Raw genomic sequence first — 19836 nt, forward strand, 5'->3', positions numbered from 1 at the left:
GATGTTTACAGGGCTTAGGTGTTCATAGTTGGCACAGGAGAGGGCTAATTGGAAGTCAGTGGGAGAGACATTTGTCCTGCAATGGACGTAGTTAGGATGATGATGATGTCCCAACAAACTAAGTTAATCCAAAGTGATACATGCTCATCGCACTTACAATATTTTTTATTTCATAGCATCATCACAATTGTATAGCTTAAGGTAAAAACATGTAGTTGCATGCAAACACTCATATGTACACATATCTACTATGAAGCGCATTCATTGGTCTACCTGGTACTGTTCTTAAGGCCATGCAAAAAACGCCAAGTACAGCTCACTACACGTTGAATGGTCCTTTAACCTGACCCATCATTGGTGCAGACTACCGGCTCTTCACACAAGTCTCCCGTTATGACAAGAAACTGACAACCTGTGAACATGCAACTAGACGAGTTTTCAACCTGGGTCTCCTGCTTATTACATGTGTCTAAAGCATGCTTGTTTGAAATTCTATTATTTGGCCTACGAAGACTTGTTTTCAACCAAAGGTCAACCACAGGTTCTGGATCCCACAGTTCAAGTGGTGCACCATTCACATTGATGACCATAGTCTGCCACAGTGTGTCGTCTGTAAGAACATTCTTCCGAGATTCTTTAATGATGCAGAGTTCTTCAAATCCCTTGCGTGTCACCTTGCACGATGGAGAAAGGAGTGCAGCGGCAGTGAGGAACGTGCAAATGGTGGGATAGACAGCACTGAACCGGGAAACAACCGTGGCAGCGAGACTAATGAAATCTTTCCTCAAGCACTTTGCAAGACTGTTGCTAACAAACCACTTGTAGGAACACCACTCAAGGACAATGTCCGAAATGCGCTTCTCTGGCAGCAACGACTGCATCTCACCACTTAGTTCCCTGATGGTTTCAATTCCGTACGCTCCAAAGTGCACATCTGAATCAGCTGGCCAGTTATTTGGGTCCAGCACAGAGAACTTGCAGAGAGACTCTGAACACTGGTTTGCCATTTGGATCACGTGCTGAGATATGCAGTGGCACACTTCCCCAGCAATGACATGGAAAGACTCGATGTCAAAATCTTGTGTGATCGCCATGCCTTGGAAAAACCCATTCCTTTCCTGCAATTCCTGAAGCACTGGGATCAGCCGGGGGCCTAGTACGATGTGGTCAGCGATGGCTGCAGCAGTAGCCCTTAGTTCGTTGAGGACAGCATAGCAGGCTGGAGATGAACAACCTGTTGTTCTTTCCTGAAATACATGCAGCTCTTCAAATATCTCTCGCAGTAGGTGAACATAGGCAATGAACACTGAGCTTTTCAGGCTTGTAAGCATTTCAGCTGCATCTGGTCTAAGTTTTCGGTCCAGGTTATGATAGTTATCCTTGAGGAATGCTACGGCACTGCCCCATTTTTCAATAATGGCAGTTAGGAACTTGAGGTCGAGGACTAGCAACTGTGGCTCCGAAGAACGCACATATTGGTCAATGGGGCTTGAAGGTGCTGCCCATATGTCTATTGTACTTCCAGTCTTTTTCCGCAGGTCTCTAAAAAAGCAGAACAACTTGTACAGCTTGTCTGCACAACATCTGACTTGTGGATGCCTGTAAAGGACTGGTTTCACGGAACTCTCAACCTTGTGCACCAAACAGCTCATGGTGTAAAGGACAGGCGCCTCTCTTCCCAAGGCCATTTGCAGGCCTCCCTCTGCTTGGTGCACAGGCTGCCCGTCCGTAGTCAGGCATAGCAGCTTCTCAAACGGAGATGGAAATCCAAATTTGGCAAGCATTTCAACCATTGCAAGGGCGATCCCGACTCCGTCTTCGTTTTCAACCAGCCCCAAGAACCTTGTGCGTTTAGAGCAGTCTTTGAGATACGTGACATACACTGCGTCTTTGCGGGATCCCACGACATTAGAAACGTCGTCCAAGACGATTCCAAAATGTTTCGCTTGATAAATATCGGCTACGGTGTCGTTGATCATCGATGTGGCAATGTACTTTGAAAAGTCTGGCACAACATGATGGTGATTCGTGTAGCGACCTTTTAGCGGCACTCCGTTCTGGATTTGCTGATTGACCAGAACAGGGAACTGAGAAAATGAAAGTTTACTTTTCTGTATCTCGTAAACGGTCTTGAAAAGGAGTTCGAATCTGGAGCGCGAGTCTTCCGGCGGCTTCTTTTTCGCCTTGAACGAATTTGCCAATTTCTTCCTCTCCGCTTCGGTTTTGTTGAGAAGATTCCGATGCGCCGATGTCCTCTCGTGCTTTTGAATGACTGAAACTTTGAAGTTGTTCGTGCCTTCCACAAACGGCACACATTTTTCTTGACCGAAGTAGGCTTCTCTGCACAGCACACAGTGCATGGTGTTCTTGACTTCCTCATACTGTAACCACGTATAAGTTTCTTTCCACACGTTTCGGAATTTTCTTTTACAATCTTTAGAGTTTCCATCCTTTTTCGAACGGCCCGCTGCCTTCGGCGCTTCTCTTTTCGCAACCTTCTTGTCCTGCCTCCACTCCCTGCAAATAAAAAAGAAAAGCCGCTGTTGAGATAAGCTTCCCTTTCTTCAGAGGAGTGTTTACCACATACAAAGGCGCTCGACGTTTATTTTCGCTATTGAGGCTCTTGCTTCGATATATAACGCTCGCTCCGTTGCACCTAACATGCGGGAGCGCAACCGAAAGTTTACGACGCTTCAAAATGCACGCGTCGCGCCCAGCCTCATCAAACAACACGTGCAGAAGAATAGAGACTTCTACTCGCCTACAAATGCTGCTCATTCTGAAAGGGTCACCACTTATCCATTATTTCCAGAGCGATAACAATGCTCATGTGATTGCATTTCGAAACTCTTCAAATGTTTATAGCCACCGCAATGCGGTAAACAATGAGAACTTGAGATCTTCCAAATAGTTTAGTTAATAGTCTAACTAATCGCACACAAACACACAAAGCTCGCCGCCAGTGCTTTGCCCTTGCGATGTTTTCTTTCAGGGTATTCGGCGGCCAACGCGTAGACTGCCTAGAGGGCGTTACTCAAAACAGAAAAAGAAGCATGTTTTAGTCTTCGTTCGAATAATGCTTAATTAAAAGTTACGTTCTGACAAACATTTTACGCAGCTGAGTATTGTTATATTTATTATTAAAACAAGACTAAATATTAAAACCTTGCGCAAACTTTTGTAGGGCTCGGATTTGATAAAACAGCCGCAGCAACATCGCGAGGTTTTTGCGTCGCCATAGCAACAAATTTGTTGGTGCCTGTGCGCCCGCGAACGCTAAATAGTTGCTTTGCATTCCTCTTTAACTGCTGTTACACTTAAAAAGTCTCAACTATTGAAGTCAAACAATTTCCTACTTGCACCTAATGAGGTAAATAACCTCTCGGGCTTACAGAACTGAGCGTGGCTCACTGCCACCGAATTTAAGAAGTGCGTAAAGTTTCAAGACAGTCGAAATGGCCGACACCGTGGCTGTGTGGGAAGTTCCTCTTAGTGACAAAATATACAAAATAGAATTCGAACATGGAACGACGACAGGTAAAAGAGTAATTAAAGTGGACGGAAAGGTGAGTCGCATACTGCTTATTGGCAGGTAGCTTTGATTGCTGACTTCTCGTTCGCTGGACGCAGGAGGTTGTGCGACACGACTGGATGTTCAAGCTTGTGGGTTCGGAACCATTTGAAGTGGGCCGCGCAAAGTGCATGGTGGTAATAAGAGCATTGAGCGGATTCACGTACGAGTACTCGCTCATCGTGGACGGCAAGCAAATCGATAAGTTCAGAGAAAGACAATCTAAAATACTTAACACTTGGGTAGTGAACCTCCTGGACCAGCCGACAAGAGTTGTTCTTGGTGAGCACTTTATTTTGCACTCTTAGATATGCTGTCGCGAAAAGCATAAGAGAGAGAGAAAAAAGACGAGATAGACCTGGTAACTTACCTGATCCCTGACCTTTTTCTCCCGATGCAGAGAAAGACACCTTGGACGTGTATGTCAATGGCGAAAAGGTTGACGTTGCGGTAAGCTTGACGTTCATAATCTCTTTACCCTTAAACGAAGTTTTGCATCTTAAACAAAGAACTTTTTTTTCTTTCAGCCAGAATTTGTAGACGGCGGAACTGAGACTCATTTTCAGGTGGGGCCGTATCAGGCGTACATCACAGCAGCAAGCAGCGGAAGCAAAAAAGAAGGAATCCGGCACACGCTAGTTGTTGAAGGCAATGTGATTGCCAGCAGCTCTGAGTAAACTGTGCTTACTTAGGTAGGAACAAGTCTCGAAAAGGCTACTGGTATGTCCAGCAGTTTGGAATGATAAGGGGTCCTTTACACTGTTGAACTACTTGTTATTTGTTGATATTGTCAACCACAATGTTGAATGCCCCAGCAAAAGCATTGCCACTACGTCTGGCTTCTCAATGTCCAGTGGAACAGACCACATCTCCAAGGTACTTAAATAACAAATGCCATCAAAGTAAAGCATTCAGCTGTTGCAAGTACAAAGCGCAATAAAAAACTTGCTAGTGTTAACTTTGTATGCAATAAATTGCACTGAAACAAGATTTCACACCAGTGGCTTGCACACCTTGTGGTATTGACTGGATAAAAAAATAAACTTAAAAATAATTTATTCCATCTGTACAAGACTGAACTTACTGCGTTTGTCATGCGACAGTGCTCATGAAGAAGATAAAATTTTTGCACTTAAGTAATTTAGCCGTTCTTTAGAGGCTGGTCTTGTCTTCTGCAGTAAGTCATAGCTCAGTTCTATGACGGTATAGCCTAGTGTTCTAAGCAGCCGCATTTTTGTTGCATGATTTCCTGTTGCATGCAAATTATCCATGCAGTAGTGTTCTGGAAGAGCGATGATCACAGCCAACCTGGTCAGGAGAGAAAAAAAAGAAACACATATCATCATAATCTCTCAGTGTACATCAAGCAAAAGTTCAACAAAAAAGTCTTTCACCAAGTACAAACAGGGTGACTATGAATGATGAGAGCACACGGCTTAAGTGGCACAGCAGTCGTGTACCATTGACATACGGATTTGACAGGAGTAAGGAATGTGCCACTTCAGCTCACAAAATCAGCTCAGGGTAAGACGTAGCCAAGTATGCAAAATACAGGTAAATGCACTGTGATGTACAGACGCAACATTCTGCTACCCACAAAAGTGTCATGGCCCTACTAACATGAAGCAACCAATGTTTTCATCGCAAGCTAACAGTAACTCATCATGTGTTTTCTGGCACTCCTAGTTCAGTTTAAGACGAAAGGGGCTCGTTGAATGTAATTTTTTTGCTTTTCTGACAGATGGCAGTTCAGGTACTGAAATGCTACTATTTTTTTTTTTTTTGCCTGAATAGCAAAACTTTTCACTGTGCATAAGAACATGGTGGATCACAAGAGCAGTGATAACAGATTTCAGTGACAACGATGATGAATGTTTTGCTGTGTTTTGCTCTTTGAGTGAAGACAAGACGATAGCAGTGACCTTCTTGGCATGCATTTGGAGATGAATGTGGAGATGACTCAGTCGCCAGCAGCCGAAGAAACACGCACCTGGTGCAGGTGGTGTCAGAAAGCTTTGTGCGCAGTTCCCTGCTTTGAGCATTGGCACACTTAAGAGAAACTAAAGTGCCAGGGCTTGTATGTTTGTTCACAGTTCACACAGATATTTATTGGCCTTTTTGCTGAAGAAATTCTCCCTTTTTATTTTATTGTTACTTTGCGAACACGTTTTCAAAGAACAAATGTACTAAATAAAGATTGCTCTATCGACAAAAAAAAATTTTATGCTGTTTTTCTTGCTTTAGGTAAAGCACATTACCATTTGGTGAATTGTAAAATGACCACTTTGATATTAATTTTGAAGAAAAAAAAGTTTGTTAGGAGGTTAAAGGCTGCTCCCGGAGGTTTCTTGTCCACATGTTTTGAACAGAAAATTTGCAAAAATATGTCCACTCTCTGGAGTCTTATAACGAATAGTCAGAGTGCACCTATGAATATATAACTGATATTTCTATAAAGTTCAATCTTATGAGTGTCTAATGAAGCAGTTTGTGAGTCACTAATTATACTCGGATGACTTTGCCAGGCAAATTAAGACATAGCAGTAACAATTAAATGATATCTTGCACTTGCTTCCTCCTACCCTGTCCTCCTTTTTCTCACCTTCTCACTTTGTGGTCAGAGGAATGATCACATATGGGGTGCTGCAGTTTTGTGTCGGTGCGGACACTTGCACCACTACTGTGGGCTTGTGCCATATCTACCAAGGTATACTGGAAGTTCCCAGCAACGTGTAATGCGAGCCACATCTGCATCACAGCGTGCTTGCTTCTTCTTCCTCCTCTCCTGTCTTACTCTGCCCAGTCGACTTTTTATAAAGTGACTGGTGAAAGTGAAACTAAGGACAAAGTGAGGTCCACCTGTATCGATAAATTACTTCATTCTAATGACGAAACGCTACTTTAATTGAAAACGAAGATTTTATAAGCTGGAAAGCTAAAAAAAAAAACTGAAGTACAGTCGTGCTTCTTTAATATGGACACTTTGGTGTGGTTCCCCAGCAAACCTGCCCATAAAGTGAGTCATCCATAACAAATCGCGAAGGAAAATCTTTAAAAATAATACGGTGCAGTTTGAAGCTCCCAGAAGTCCGTAACTGTTCACATCACTCGAACCGGCAGTAAAAATCTGTACCCAGTTGGCTGATAGCAGGTAAAAAAAAGCATCTTTCAACGTCTCGGAGGCTGCCGAGAGAGTATCCTTCATATCCACTCATGAAATATGGCAAATGAAAAGGTGCATTGACCTGTGCAACTTTCCACTGTAATGCATAAAACCCCGCTACAAAAAAGGGCTGTCATTAAGGTATATACGCTTTTGCACTGCCTTTCACTGCTGTTCAGCACCCAAAACATTAAAAGGAACCATTTGGTTTGGGTAGTTGAGCTTTTGTTTTGATCACTGTCCATATTAACACAACAAGAATACATAGACCTCAATAGCTGTGAGCATCTTCACCCTGTCCATTGTCCGGACAGCAAGTTTCCTTATTAACGAAAAGGAAGTGCTTTGAAAAAGTTTGGTCCCCAGAAAAATTGTCCTTAATACAAGTCGTCTGTGTTAACGGGGCAAGACAGTACAGGTGTCACCATTACTGGTCGTTTTCATCAGCAAACTGCGGTGTGTAAAAAAAAATTGGCGGTGGTTTAGCTATGGTTAAACCTGGAGTGACGCGATAGCTACAGCTGGCTGAGTGGAACTTGGTCACGTCACCAACCACGTCACCAACCGCGTGATCAGCCTCGGTGCCGCGACGCCGGCAGCTGCTCCGCACCACGCCGAAGGCTCGAAATGCTACCATAATGTAGCTGTCGCTACAAAACTGTTTTTGTGCATGAACCCATGAGGTTAGGCTATGCCACCATTCACTTTCAGATGCTGGTCACGGAGCCCTTTCCGGTCTTGATGCCACAAGTTTGAATCAAGTGGCAAGAAATTTCTAAATCCAATCTTTTCACCAATAAATGCCTCTTTTGCTGCTGGACAAAGATAAATACAGCCAGAAAGAGCTACAAAATCGATTTTTACTGATAACAAAGTTGGATAGGGGTTATCCTCGGCATCCCTTTAAGGGTGGTAAAAATGCACCATGATTTAGATACATTATCGGTGAGTTAGCTGAGGTTTCATCCTAACAAAATGCATTCTGCAGCAGAAATATTCAGTGTGAGTGTAGCAGGAGCAAATCAGACTACAAGTTTTTAGAAAGTAGTAGTAGTAGTAAGTGGTACTACTTTCTAAAAATTTGTAGTCTGATTTGCTCCTGCTACACTCACACTGAATCTTTCTGCTGCAGAATGCATTTTGTTAGGATGAAACCTCAGCTAACTCACCGATAATGTACTATTAACCACTGCAAAAGACTCATAGCCTACTGCGATGCAAAGGGTTGAATTAAGCATGAAATGCTAAAGGTTACTGGCTCAAAATTAAAACACTGTAAAATATCACACAACAAAGTTGTTTCTTAAATGATTTGTAAGCCACCTTTTTGTGTCATCCACTTATTGGTGGCTTCTGCCAGTGCCGTCATCATAAAAATGCTCACTGCCATTGAACTCTCTCTGGCGATTTCATTACACCCTTACATTTTGTCTACATTGCTTTAGTCTTCAGAATGGTTTTTCATAAAGCGTGTTAAGCCTTTGAAACAACTGTGGCATTGCTACTGGCTCTCTCGCTTTCTCTGAATTCTTCTTCAACATTATAGCAGTTCAGCTCTCCTCCTGCCGTTCCTGGGAACCTATGGGGAGGTACTATCAGGTTGAAGTAAGGTGTTATCAGTGCCTATGAAGAGAATATTTTACCTTTCTACTTTCAGCTATAATATGCAACTAACATAATTCATGTTCATATGTAATGGAGCCAGCGAAATGTACGTTCATAAATCAATTGCAAAGGAATGTCTTGATGCACGGTAAAAAAAATACAGCACAAGTGTGTTCCCATTTTAATTTGGCCCAATAGTACATGTAAAATACACATTTGTCATGCGCTCATGATTTGCCATTAACTAGCTGGTCACTCAGTCTGTGCTGACATCTCCTTCCTTCATGCATGGCCACTTCCTTGAGGCACTTGAATGCTTTATTGACCTCACGGCTTGGAGAATTACCCACCAATCAGAGAAACAAGATTTCAAGCCAAAATTTGCGCTCAATGGCATAAATTACTCCAGCTCAGCTGTCTATGCCCAACAACACACCATTTTCCCAACTGAAATATTAGTAAATTTTGGCAAAATTTTACAAAAACTCACTCTGAACTTTTCGTGAGACCACACATAAACATTTCATGCTTAAAAATTGTACCAGTTAACATTCCAACTCACCGCTTATCTACACCACTCACAGCATCCGCAGCCATTGGCTTCCCTTGCTTGTTGAGCTTCACAACGTAATCTGAAAACAAGCAAAATGTGCTCATTGAAGAGTGACTGTTTTGCAGATGTGCTTTTCACTCAAAAAGTAGCAGAATGCTTTGTTACTTCCATACTGGACTTGTTACATCTTCCCAGTGCAAACTCCTTCTGCACTAATTACATGTGCATTCTGCTCTTTGCAGTGGCAGCAATAGTATGCTAAAATATTTTAGAGCCTCAACAGTGTTTCATGACAAGTCAGAAACTACTCACCTATTATGTACATATCTGAGAGGGGCAGCTTTGGCTGCACCACAGAGAAGCTGAAATTCCCTTCACCTCCGACAACTGATTCCATGTCATCTTGCAGCGAGCACATGAGGCGGAGCAGCCTTCCATCTGCAAGTGGTTGAAATATGAATTGATGCCATTCGCTCATGTTGCTCTAAATTCCCTTCATATATTACTGTTCACCACAATATAAAATAATGAAGAAATGGATGCTTTGAGCCACCTGATTTTTCTGTTTCTATGGCTTGTTCTTGGCATGGCAATCAAGTACACGTAAAAGAACATGAACCCTTGAGCACAAGTCCTCCCATGTAAATCACGAGGACTGGATGTGAACCTGGCAGTGATTGCAAAATGCATTTTCTTTTCACAAGTGAGCATGATATTCCGGTACTATAAAGAAAGCAGTTACATCTTTCTGAGCATGCTGACTTCAGCATCGTGTTTTTTCAACCATATCAAAAGTTTATTACAGAATTATCATGTGAAAAGCAGTGAGAGAATGCTTTCTTAACAGGAGAGAAAAGAGAGGGACGGACGGATAGATACACAAAGGCGCACTTACCTCTTCTAATGCTTTTCGAGGAGTAGTCCCTTGGCAAATATGGGCCGTGATACTGCTGGCATTCCAAGGTCAATGCAGAGTCCAAAAACTTCAATTTCTGGTGTGTTCTTCGCAGTTCATTTTGTTCAAGGCTTCCTACAGAATACAAAGGTTAAAGGCTCATTGTGCAATACATGTGGCTGGGACCAAACGTGGTCGCCAAGTCAGAGGTGCATAATACAAGCGATTAAAATTTGTCACTGTGGCACAGTAGGTCAGCACCCTCTGCTGTGGAGCAAAAATGCTTGTGTACTGCGTGATGTAAGCGCAGCAAAGAACACCAGGCAGCAAAAAGTATTCTGGACCTCTCCACTACAGTGTCTCTCATGTGCAGCTTCAGAACATCAAAACTCACATGCCCTAACACTCCTTACTATAAAAGGCTTTCACAGTTATCAATGTCTTTGTGGCAAAACAGAATGAAAATAAATTATCTGATGCAACTCAGATGTGTAAGCCTTAGTGCAAACAAACATAGCCATGCAGGTAACTTGGAAAATATACAGGCACCTACAAAAGGAGAACTGCAACTGCCAGGGCCATTTTAAATTCAATTTTAAGCTTATTGACTCAAGAAAACTGAAATGTTCCGTGCATTCACTAAAACAATCAAGATGATCTTTACCTCTCATTTTCAAAAAATCTTGCAAGAAATCATAGGAATGTGGACTGCAGCCACTACACATAATGAAGTGGAAAGCTTTAGTAGATAACCCTTGACAAACCTAGCATACAGGTTTCACATAGTCTCTCTGCTTTCATGCAATGCTATGCAAGGTGAAAAACATGGAAAACAAAACAATCTTTCTCAGATCATGAGTAGCTGAACAAAATCTGACCTCAGATAAGATATGTTAGAATGCATACCACTTCTGTCACGGAGAATAGGTCTATGCAGTAATCAAACTTGCACATGGTAGTCTCAGTTGCTTATGCCCCAAGAAGTCCAACATAATTACTAATAAAATGCCTTGCACACATTAATGAATGCTCCAGTTCAAAACTGCCGAACTTGTTCATTTAGATGATGATGTATCTGAAAATGAAAATGTGTCAAACATGTCTTTTCTAAGAGAAGGTTAGATTTACCATTTGACATTAATGGTATACCCTGGCATATGTGCACGCATTGCAACCGTTGTGCTTGTCATCTGCGAATATAGCGAAAGTGAATGTACAAGCTGACTTACTAGAAGATATTTTCCAACCAAAAACCGTCGTTCACAAATGGCATATTCACATTCTTTTTTGAAAAGGAAGTGGGGCAGATGCCCCTTAACCTACAAAAGAGGGAAGTTGTCAGAAGGACAAAATAGAGTCATCGAATAAGCTTTCCAGTAAATTCAAAATTTCTATTGACTCTAGGGCGCGATAGTGCCATCTCCTCACCAGCATCGGTATCCAACTTATCCACAATAAATACTAGCGCTCTCCCATTTTGTTTTCAGAGCAAGGGTGCGAACAACAGCAGCAAGTTGCTGCAGGTACACGTGAAGGGGATACAGCACTTTACCCTTTCAACAACGCTCGACAGCAAAAGCTGGCGGCAATCGCCAGGGGTTCAGGCTTATGCAGATCATGAGGGGCATTCCCCCTTCTCCTTTTCAAAAAAGAATACAATGGAGGATGACTGACCCATCTGCCCTCGAGCTCACCCCTTTTGTGGGCAGAGTAGGAACTGGAAACATAGTCTGCGAATGAAGGTTTTCTGTTAGAAAATATCTTCCTGTAAGTCAGCCTTCCCACAATTCTGCAAGTTGTCAGTTCTTGAAGCATCAGTACAAATTTTAATAGCCATTTTTTATCTTTATCCTCATGTCCCGCGAAAATATAATCACGGTAGGCCTCTAAAACTCAGCATATATATCTCATCCCTGAAATCGAGAATTTCAGACAGAATGGCAGTATTTACTGACCGTTCATCTTGTCGAGAAAGTGAGGGCTGAACACCTTCTTGACAAAGTTCAGCGGGTACCTCTGTAGATAGAAGCAAGCAACCAGCATGTCGACAAGCTGGTTTGATGGGATGTGGCTAAATTTTTCTCGGAGGAGCCATTCCAACGAGCCGAAGAACTCCATCGCATTCCTTGGAACAATGTTGAGGTAGCCAAGAGCCCGGACCATGTTCACGGCAGCGGGAAGAGATACCACCTTTTGTACACACAGACAAAAGAAATAAAAACAAACCTATATCACTCCGACCATTCACTCAGAAATTAAGCTTGTTCTTAACAGTTCATAAAAAAAGATGAAATTAAGAAAATAAAGCGCAGTGCTGCATCTAGTGGTATGCTGCAACATAAAAGTTTCACTGTGCTTTACTTTTGCAGGTAACAAGTAATCAGTGGCCATGTCCCTACTTGCCAACATTACAAACGATTGTGCCTGCCTCCAGGAAAAGAGCACAGATTGCACACGTCCAGTGTGCACAGAATGTACCACTAAATCTCAGCAGGCTGCAGCAATGGATTGTGCTACGACTTCATAAGCACTACATACTGCAAGTCTGTTCTTTTTATTTTGTAATCGCTGTGAAAGACCAAATGCACAAAATGTTTTCTGTCTAGGAAGACACGTATATATGCTTCTGTCAGCTAAATCACAGGCTCATTGGCACCAAAATTGTCCGTCAGAATGGAAATCGCTGGTGGGTTTTGTTCAACACCAAGCCTATGAGCAGTGCTGCTGTTTATTGTATGATATAATTAAAAGTATGGCATTACCTGCAGCAATACGCAGCCAAAAAAAGCAGAATAACACTTCCGCAGGCAACACCTTTCTTGGATTCAATTTTTTAATTTGCAAGCAAGAGGCAAAGGCTGTGCCCAAATGCAGAATTAAACAAAACCAAACACTGAATGAAACATGATGTGCAAAATGTAGGCATGAAAGAAGCACCTGTCTAGGTGGGCAAGAATGGATACATTGAAACAGCAAGATAATTACAGAATTTCACTCACTACACTTCCCGACTGCTTGTGCTAAAAGGTGCAGCAATGAGAAAACATATAACCATTGTCATCGCCCTGATTACGTCCACTACTGGACAAGGGCCACTCTCACTGATCTCCAATTAGCCGTGTCCTCACTAATTTCTTCATCTCATCTCCCTATTGAATTTCTGCTGCCCCCTGCTACGTTTTCCTTTTCTAGGAATCCGCTCCGCTGGTTGCGACAAACCACTGTTTAACATCTGTTTTTCACATAATACGTCTCGCCTATGCCCATTCTCTTTTCTTGAATTGTCCAGGATATTTTTCCTAGCTCACGCTGCTGTATTCCTGTTTTTTAATGCCACTCCAATGAGAATGTATATCATGATGAACGTGCAACCCATACAGAGCACATACAAGGGCATCACAAGTAATGCACGACAAAAGCTACAAGGACTCCTGTGCCAAATGTTATTTTTTATGTTGCTCCACATGCAAATACTGGAACACCACAAGGATTTAAATGTGTTGCACCCTTTATGGAACACTGCACCTATAAATGACTGACCTAGTGAACAGTAAAACTGGCACCTGACACTGAATTTTGCACGGCAACCTAGCTAATAGAACTTGCATTCGAATGCAAGCCACCGATTTTACATGAATGGCAGAGTAAAAAAAGTTTGCTACTAGTGCACTGGATATTGTACATGTTTATAATACAAAATTATTCTCCCCCCAAAAAAAGTAAACCGTGGCAAAGCTTTCAGAATAGAGCTATCTTCACAGTAACTTCTCTGTCTGTTATTACCTCTGATATTTTGCAACTTTCTGGCAGAAACCTTTTTCCTCTTTAGTGATTCCAAGGCATGTTAATCAATTCGAACTGAATGTTGACCTCAGTATGAACTAATATGCAATCCTATGTGCTCGACATAACTTCCAGCAATACTGTAACGCCTTTATTGTGAAACTAATGCCATAATTTCCAGACTATAGACCACACCCAGCGTAGAGTTTGCAGCCCTAAATTCTGCCTTAGAAGAAAACTTTTTCACAAGATTGTCTGCAGGATTCTATTAATTGCTTTAGTCTGCAGAAAGGCATAGTGCAGTGAATGCCCTTCTTGTTAGAAGCATCGCGTCCGTTTTTCTACATGCATATGCTCACTATCTTCCATCCTCCATTTGACTGTGTTGAAAGAAAACATCCTGACAGTGAGAATCTTGGACAGGATATGTTATGATGGGCAGTTTTAAAAACAAAAAGACTGTTCAGCCCGTAGACTGTATAGCAAGCCATAAAATTTGACTTTTAACCCCGTATAGTCTATGGATTGTATACAGAAATTACGGTACTTGCTAGCACTTTCTAACTCGTGGTACCTGGTGGCTAAAGACAGCATGAGCACTTAACCGGCTAATGCATATTATTTTACATTTTTGTCTCCCACGAATGGCTTCCCCAGCTCCTGCGCACCTTGTGATTTGCCACAAAATAGTCCGACACCGAGTTGAACACGGGCTCACTCCTCCAGCGGAATGCCTGGCAGTAGAGAGCCAATGCATCCATAGTCTCTTCGGTGCTAGCAGAGCCCTTTATGCGAATGTAGCGCTCGACCGCCTTTGACGAGTTTGCATCCAGGTAGCGCAAGTCCTGCAGGCAGCGCACCATGCTGCTGAATTCCTTTTCAGGAATGATGTGTAGATTAAGGTTCATCCACTTTGTCAGGCTCAGCAGCAGGGTCTGCGGCACCAACTTCAGCCGCGTGAGCACGCTCAAGATGTAAGCTACATCTTCAGCACCAAAAGATAGCACATTTTTTGTGGTGTTACGCGCTACAGCGCGCAGCACGACACTTTGAGAGCTCTTGAAGTAAGGCAGGAGGCTGTAGAGCTTCAGGACGTCCTCTTTCTCCATGTCAACCGCCTGTGTGACGATACTCTGCCAGAAGTGATCCACTGTGTTGAGGTACTGGCTACCACAGCTGACTAATAGTAAAGTAGCTTCCAAGATATCGGGAAGCCTTATGGTGCCGTCGCATATACGGCTGAGTATAACATGGACGAAGGTATCTACGTAGCGTTTCCGGTCTTCTTCGCTGTAGCGATGCCTGACAACACATCTGAGGCCGTCTAGTATCACCTCGGAACTGCCGGCTGTCGTAATAAGGTTACACAGTTCACCGATCACCAAAGAAACTCCGTCAGGGCCTGGAGACTTTGATCGCTTCGGCCGAGCATCAGGCCCAATATCTCTCACTTGTAACAGCTTGTCCAGGGCCTCAACACCAATAGCCGGCGTCAGGTCTTTAGGATCAACCTTTCTCAAGGCGATATAAACATCTTTGATTGAAGCACACTTTTTGATAATAGCAGACACTTTAGGTGAGGCGCCTGCCCCTGTTGCTCCCGGCTGTTCATTTATTCTCCTGTGAACAGGTCTATCGCTGTCAAGCAGCGATTCTGCGGTGGCCTTCTTGATGAGAACAGGCAGTTCCTCTATGCTCACACCGTCCTGAAGTATAATGGTTGACTTCGTGACACGATCGGCGCCATTCCTCGATGAGTAATTCCGAAGAGAGAACAACGATCGCAAATGTGTTCGCTGCAGCTGTGCGCAGTTTCGTTCCGAACACTGCAAATACAAGTTGGTTGCGGAGGTGCGGATACCGTAATGGGATGTTAAAGTACGTGTCCCTAACTGACGCCACACAGCACGATTTAAGCAGCGAACCTTGCTCCGTGTAGTCGCAGTCAAAGACATCGCACTGATCGTCGAACTGCCGCGCAGAATTTTGATAGCGGTCACAACATTGCGTGTTTGCTCAAACCATGGCTCAAACCGCTCCAACGAACTTCGCAATGCAGGCTGCCATTTTCTTTCTCGGTGTACGTGTTGCCCACCGTGTTAAGTGTTTGTATGCCATGTTGCGTGCCCATCGCCGCACTTAATGCAGTTGTCCATAATTGTCTCTACAAATATTTAAGCATTACTTATTGTGTTTTGAAATTTTGTGTAGGGCCACTGCAAAAATCGGCAAGAAATTGTATACTGCAGTGACGTCATGCGGTGGTCTGGATAATCGTCTACGTTCACGCAAGCATGCGCGGGCTCAGGTAGAGCCAACGTGGAGCGATCCGCGCTCGCGCAGTAGTTCAAGCGCTCTGTCCGCAGCGCACGCCCATCGACGGCCGTGGAGCGCCGGAGCCGCAGTTCTTGCTGTTAGCAAGCTCTGGCGCTAGGCTCATTCGGTGTGACCAGAAAAGGCGATAAATCGCTTCCTTCATTGCCCATCACTCAAGTTTTAAACGCACCTAAAGCCGAGGGGCAGTTATGGTCGACCTAACCGGAGGAGGACCTGACGGACCCATTGAACACGGCTTCAGCAATTGGGTGTTCATTCTACCCGGAATCATAATAGTTTCACTGATCAGTAAGTATTTCCAATGAACCGCGTGCTCGCTGTCATTTCAACTTGTGGTCGAATGAGCGCCACGGGAGAAACAGCTGGTATCTAGATGGTTCGCTTCCGCATACAACATCGCGACAAGCGTTTGACATTAGACTTGGCATCCAAGTGCCCTAAAGCCACTGACCTCGTAGGCTGCACTGTACATGACCGTGTAGTACCATTGCACCAAATAGATGACTCGAAACTACCTCAGCTGCGAAAAAAAAAAAAAAATGGCGCGTTGTTCGAAGCGAAATAGCAGCGACGGTGTGCTCAGCGCTGACCCAGCGAGTGGACTAGTTGGCCCATCGCTTATCGCGGAGCAAAACAGGATCGCCAGCGGGACACGTGGCCTGTCGCGTTGGCTCCGCGTGGAACCGCGTAGTCTTTGAGGGCGCAGTTGCGAGAGGTGTCTCGGCAGAGTCGGACGGGCAGTTGCCTTCTGGTGCGCCGGCTGAGCTTGTAGGTGCAGCATGGTTCTGTACGCGATCGTCGTGTTCGTACCTGTCGCAGCAATTGGTGAGTTTTGCGCTGTGTGCAAGTGCTCTCTGTTGTGAGGGCGCGTTTTAGATCGCCTTAATTCCATCGCAGTTTGGTTTTCTGTACATGGTGGATTGGGAACAGCCGATCGTGTGTACGCGGTATTGCCCATCACGAAGCTGATGAAGGCTTCTTTGTAAGGTGATCAGGCCGTTTACCCAATAGCTCAAATACTAATTAGGCGTTTCTGTGCACGCTTTAAATTTTTTTTTCCCCGACGTCTGCATGTACAGGCTGGTGCCCTCATTCAATATTGTACACTTAACACTGCAACATGTTCAGGCTATGAAAACGTATATGATAAATATTCTAAACCTCAAGAATTTCATCGTTACTTGTCTTTGCATTGCAGGAATGTAAAAATCTTGCAGATTTATTCTGACTTGATAAAATGAGCAAGTTATGGTAACTTTGCGAAATCTAACAAAAATTCTAGTAGCAGGACTAATGTTCAATTTGGGAACACTGCGATATCAAACAAACAATGCGAGCATACATCCTGTACCCTTACCATATATGAAGAAGCAGCCTTCACTGGGCTTTTATAGCCCAGTGAAGAGTGCAGCCATTTGTATTGGCGGAGAGTTGTTGACCAGCGAAGCTATCAAAATAAATATGACTAGATTTGTTGTCCATCACGTAATATTGAGCAGGTTGTTCTGTGACACTTTGTTAATTGAAGACTGCATTTTTAATTTCTGATGTTAACGAACTTGGTGGTGGTGTTGTTTCAACTTGTACATGTTGCTCTCCCTTGGACACAGAAAAACGCTCCAGACTAATAGGGAACCTATACAGCAAATACAGGAATTTATTACACCAGTACATATTTGTATTACAATTTTTGATAGAGGCTGTACACACCTACTTAAGCGCATACAATACCCAAAATCATTCCAGCACCTGCCAGAGCAGCAGTGCGGCAGGGTTAGCTTTTGCAGCGAGTAATCTTCCCGCAGGCCCTCTATATCCCTGGATACTGACACTTGGACTTTGCAGTGATAAATGTGTCAGAAAATGCAGTTTCTGATGTGTGAGTGACTGATATACTTCATCATCATCTTCATCAGCCTGACTACACCCAATGCAGGGCAAAGGCCTCTTCCATGTCTCTCCAATTAATCCTGTCCTTTGCCAGCTGCGCCCACCCTATGCCCGCTAACTTCCTAATCTCATCCGCCCATCTAACTTTCTGCTGCCCCCCTGCTACGCTTGCCTTCTCTTGGAATCCACTAGGTTACCCTCAAGGACCAGCGGTTATCTTGCCTTTGCATTACATGCCCTTGCATTACATGCCCTGCCCAAGCCCATTTCTTCTTTTTGATTTCGAATAGGATGTCACTAACACGCGTTTGTTCCCTCACCCACTCTATAGTTATACTTATGCAGGTATAAAATAAAACTGCTCATATTTTTATAGCATCTTTTATGATACTACGGGCATTACAGGGTTGAAGTGGCAACAATTCCAAGGTGTGTCCAAAAGAAGGCTCTGTTGGGGGTCTAGTTATTATGTTGAGCTGCATGAAAACAGTAGTTGCAGTTTGGCTGTGGTTAAGCTCCTATTATGACCATGCATGTTGCCAAGAGTAGCTGTAAGGCAGTTGAGAGAAAACTGACGCCAACCAATATTTTTAGCTTTACCCAACGTTTCGGGACCAACTCGGTCACTTCAGGGGTGACTAAAGTGTGCCAGCAGCAGCAGTGGGTTGCTGCCTTCACTCTCCCTTTGTTAGCACGTGGCGCAGTCCACTAATGTACACGGAGGGGAGCGTTAGGCGTCTGTTAGTGGACTGCACCACGTGCTAACAAAGGGAGAGCGAAGGCAGCAACCTGCTGCTGCTGCTGGCACACTTTAGTCACCCCTGAAGGAGGGACCCGGTTGGTCCCGAAACGTTGGGTAAAGTTAAAAATATTGGTTGACGTCAGTTTTCTCTCAACTATCTCAAGAACCCAACCAGATGGCCTTCCGTCGAAAATGTTTTCGTTCAAATCATTAGCTGTAAGGCCTGCCGTAAAATGTTAAGAATTTGTTGCAATCAAACTTGAGAATACGATGTGTTTCACATGTATAAATTCTCAAGATTTCCTGCACTGGGATGAGATGCAGTGTTTGGTGGTTGTCTGTGCAGAACGTGTATAGAACTTCGATATGCTTCCTTCAATCTATTTCTCACGAATGCATGCATTGGTGGTTGAACTGTACTGAACAGCCCTTCATTTTTTCCCTGTTCTTGTGCTGTACATGTAAATGAGTTATACTAGGGTGATAGCTTTAGCAGCTTCAGAGACATCTATATATGATGACATGGAGTTCTGAAATATTTTGTGCATTATTTCTTGTTAACAGATCACAAAATGAGTCTTTCGTAGAAAATTTTATACTTTTGCAGAATTACGATGGTTCCTAAACATTGCAGGTCGCCCTGTGACAGTTGTCAGAAGGGCATACTACTGTCATCTGCTAACATTGCAAACTGCCGTCTTTGCTTTGGAATCATGCAGTTTGTGTGAATGAGCAAAGTATTATTCAGTTACTTCGAATGGCAAAAGAACCTAAGCGCACAATTTAAAAAATCCTTAATGTATCCATCTTTATAAGTTCGTTCTTCACTGATAAGCGAATCCTGTTCACTCTCCAATGGTTAAAAGCTGTCGCTGATGAACAGTTGCGTTGAAAGGAGCAACTACCAGATGCATGCAACAAACATCCTCTTTGCAGGCTTCTTCACCTACAAACTCATTCAGAGCTTGCGAGACAAGGAAAAGCGGAAAGAAGACAAGAAGAAGCAGAAGCAGCAGAAAAAGAAAAAGTGAAAGGACAAGCAAGCATGCGTCGAGACGAGCTACTGCCGGACCTTCCCTTGCAACAACACAAGAGCCTTACATATCAGTCAATCACTGGGAACCAGCTGCAAAGTTCTAAAGCACCCTGTTGTTGCAATGTTGACGCTCTGTGGCAGTGAGGTACTGGCCTGCTTCCAGGGGTGGCAGTCTGCTCATGACAACCCCGGCACCACCAAAGCCATCTTTCGTTTCCATGTACATTCCATTGGATAAAGCCTTTCCGCTCTTACATCGGG

General features: G+C 43.6%; 4 protein-coding genes across 6 annotated transcripts; 2 read left to right on the top strand and 2 right to left on the bottom strand.

The window, feature by feature from the left end:
* Window positions 1-149: 149 nt before the first annotated feature.
* Window positions 150-3023, bottom strand: LOC144093726 (zinc finger protein 862-like). Of its 2 annotated transcripts, none has more exons than XM_077627389.1 (2): window positions 2588-3023; window positions 150-2517 (listed from the first exon to the last, which is right to left on the bottom strand). In XM_077627389.1, the coding sequence occupies exons 1-2, from the start codon at window positions 2776-2778 to the stop codon at window positions 339-341; spliced, it is 2370 nt and encodes a 789-aa protein (XP_077483515.1). In that variant the 5' UTR covers window positions 2779-3023; the 3' UTR covers window positions 150-338. The 2 variants fall into 2 exon arrangements, with proteins under 2 accessions (XP_077483515.1, XP_077483516.1); XM_077627390.1 differs by having other exon boundaries at window positions 2762-3021.
* A 229-nt stretch (window positions 3024-3252) lies between these two features.
* On the top strand, window positions 3253-4629 carry LOC144093732 (fas apoptotic inhibitory molecule 1). The gene is made up of 4 exons (XM_077627412.1): window positions 3253-3566; window positions 3631-3853; window positions 3972-4021; window positions 4099-4629. The coding sequence occupies exons 1-4, from the start codon at window positions 3456-3458 to the stop codon at window positions 4246-4248; spliced, it is 534 nt and encodes a 177-aa protein (XP_077483538.1). The 5' UTR covers window positions 3253-3455; the 3' UTR covers window positions 4249-4629.
* LOC144093731 (FAST kinase domain-containing protein 3, mitochondrial-like) lies at window positions 4611-15648 on the bottom strand. Its single transcript, XM_077627411.1, has 6 exons — window positions 14239-15648; window positions 11743-11977; window positions 9788-9922; window positions 9205-9330; window positions 8902-8971; window positions 4611-4879 (listed from the first exon to the last, which is right to left on the bottom strand). Exons 1-6 carry the CDS (start codon window positions 15523-15525, stop codon window positions 4678-4680), a joined length of 2055 nt encoding a protein of 684 aa, XP_077483537.1. The 5' UTR covers window positions 15526-15648; the 3' UTR covers window positions 4611-4677.
* A 261-nt stretch (window positions 15649-15909) lies between these two features.
* Window positions 15910-19829, top strand: LOC144093735 (uncharacterized). 2 transcript variants are annotated; one of them, XM_077627413.1, is made up of 2 exons: window positions 15910-16195; window positions 19476-19829. In XM_077627413.1, the coding sequence occupies exons 1-2, from the start codon at window positions 16096-16098 to the stop codon at window positions 19568-19570; spliced, it is 195 nt and encodes a 64-aa protein (XP_077483539.1). In that variant the 5' UTR covers window positions 15910-16095; the 3' UTR covers window positions 19571-19829. The 2 variants fall into 2 exon arrangements, 1 of the variants encoding a protein (XP_077483539.1); XR_013306315.1 differs by lacking the exon at window positions 15910-16195 and adding an exon at window positions 16595-16732 and having other exon boundaries at window positions 19476-19549.
* The last annotated feature ends 7 nt before the right edge of the window (window positions 19830-19836 follow it).

This window comes from Amblyomma americanum, chromosome 6, assembly GCF_052857255.1.
Source record: "Amblyomma americanum isolate KBUSLIRL-KWMA chromosome 6, ASM5285725v1, whole genome shotgun sequence".
Classification (NCBI taxonomy): Eukaryota; Metazoa; Arthropoda; class Arachnida; order Ixodida; family Ixodidae; genus Amblyomma; species Amblyomma americanum.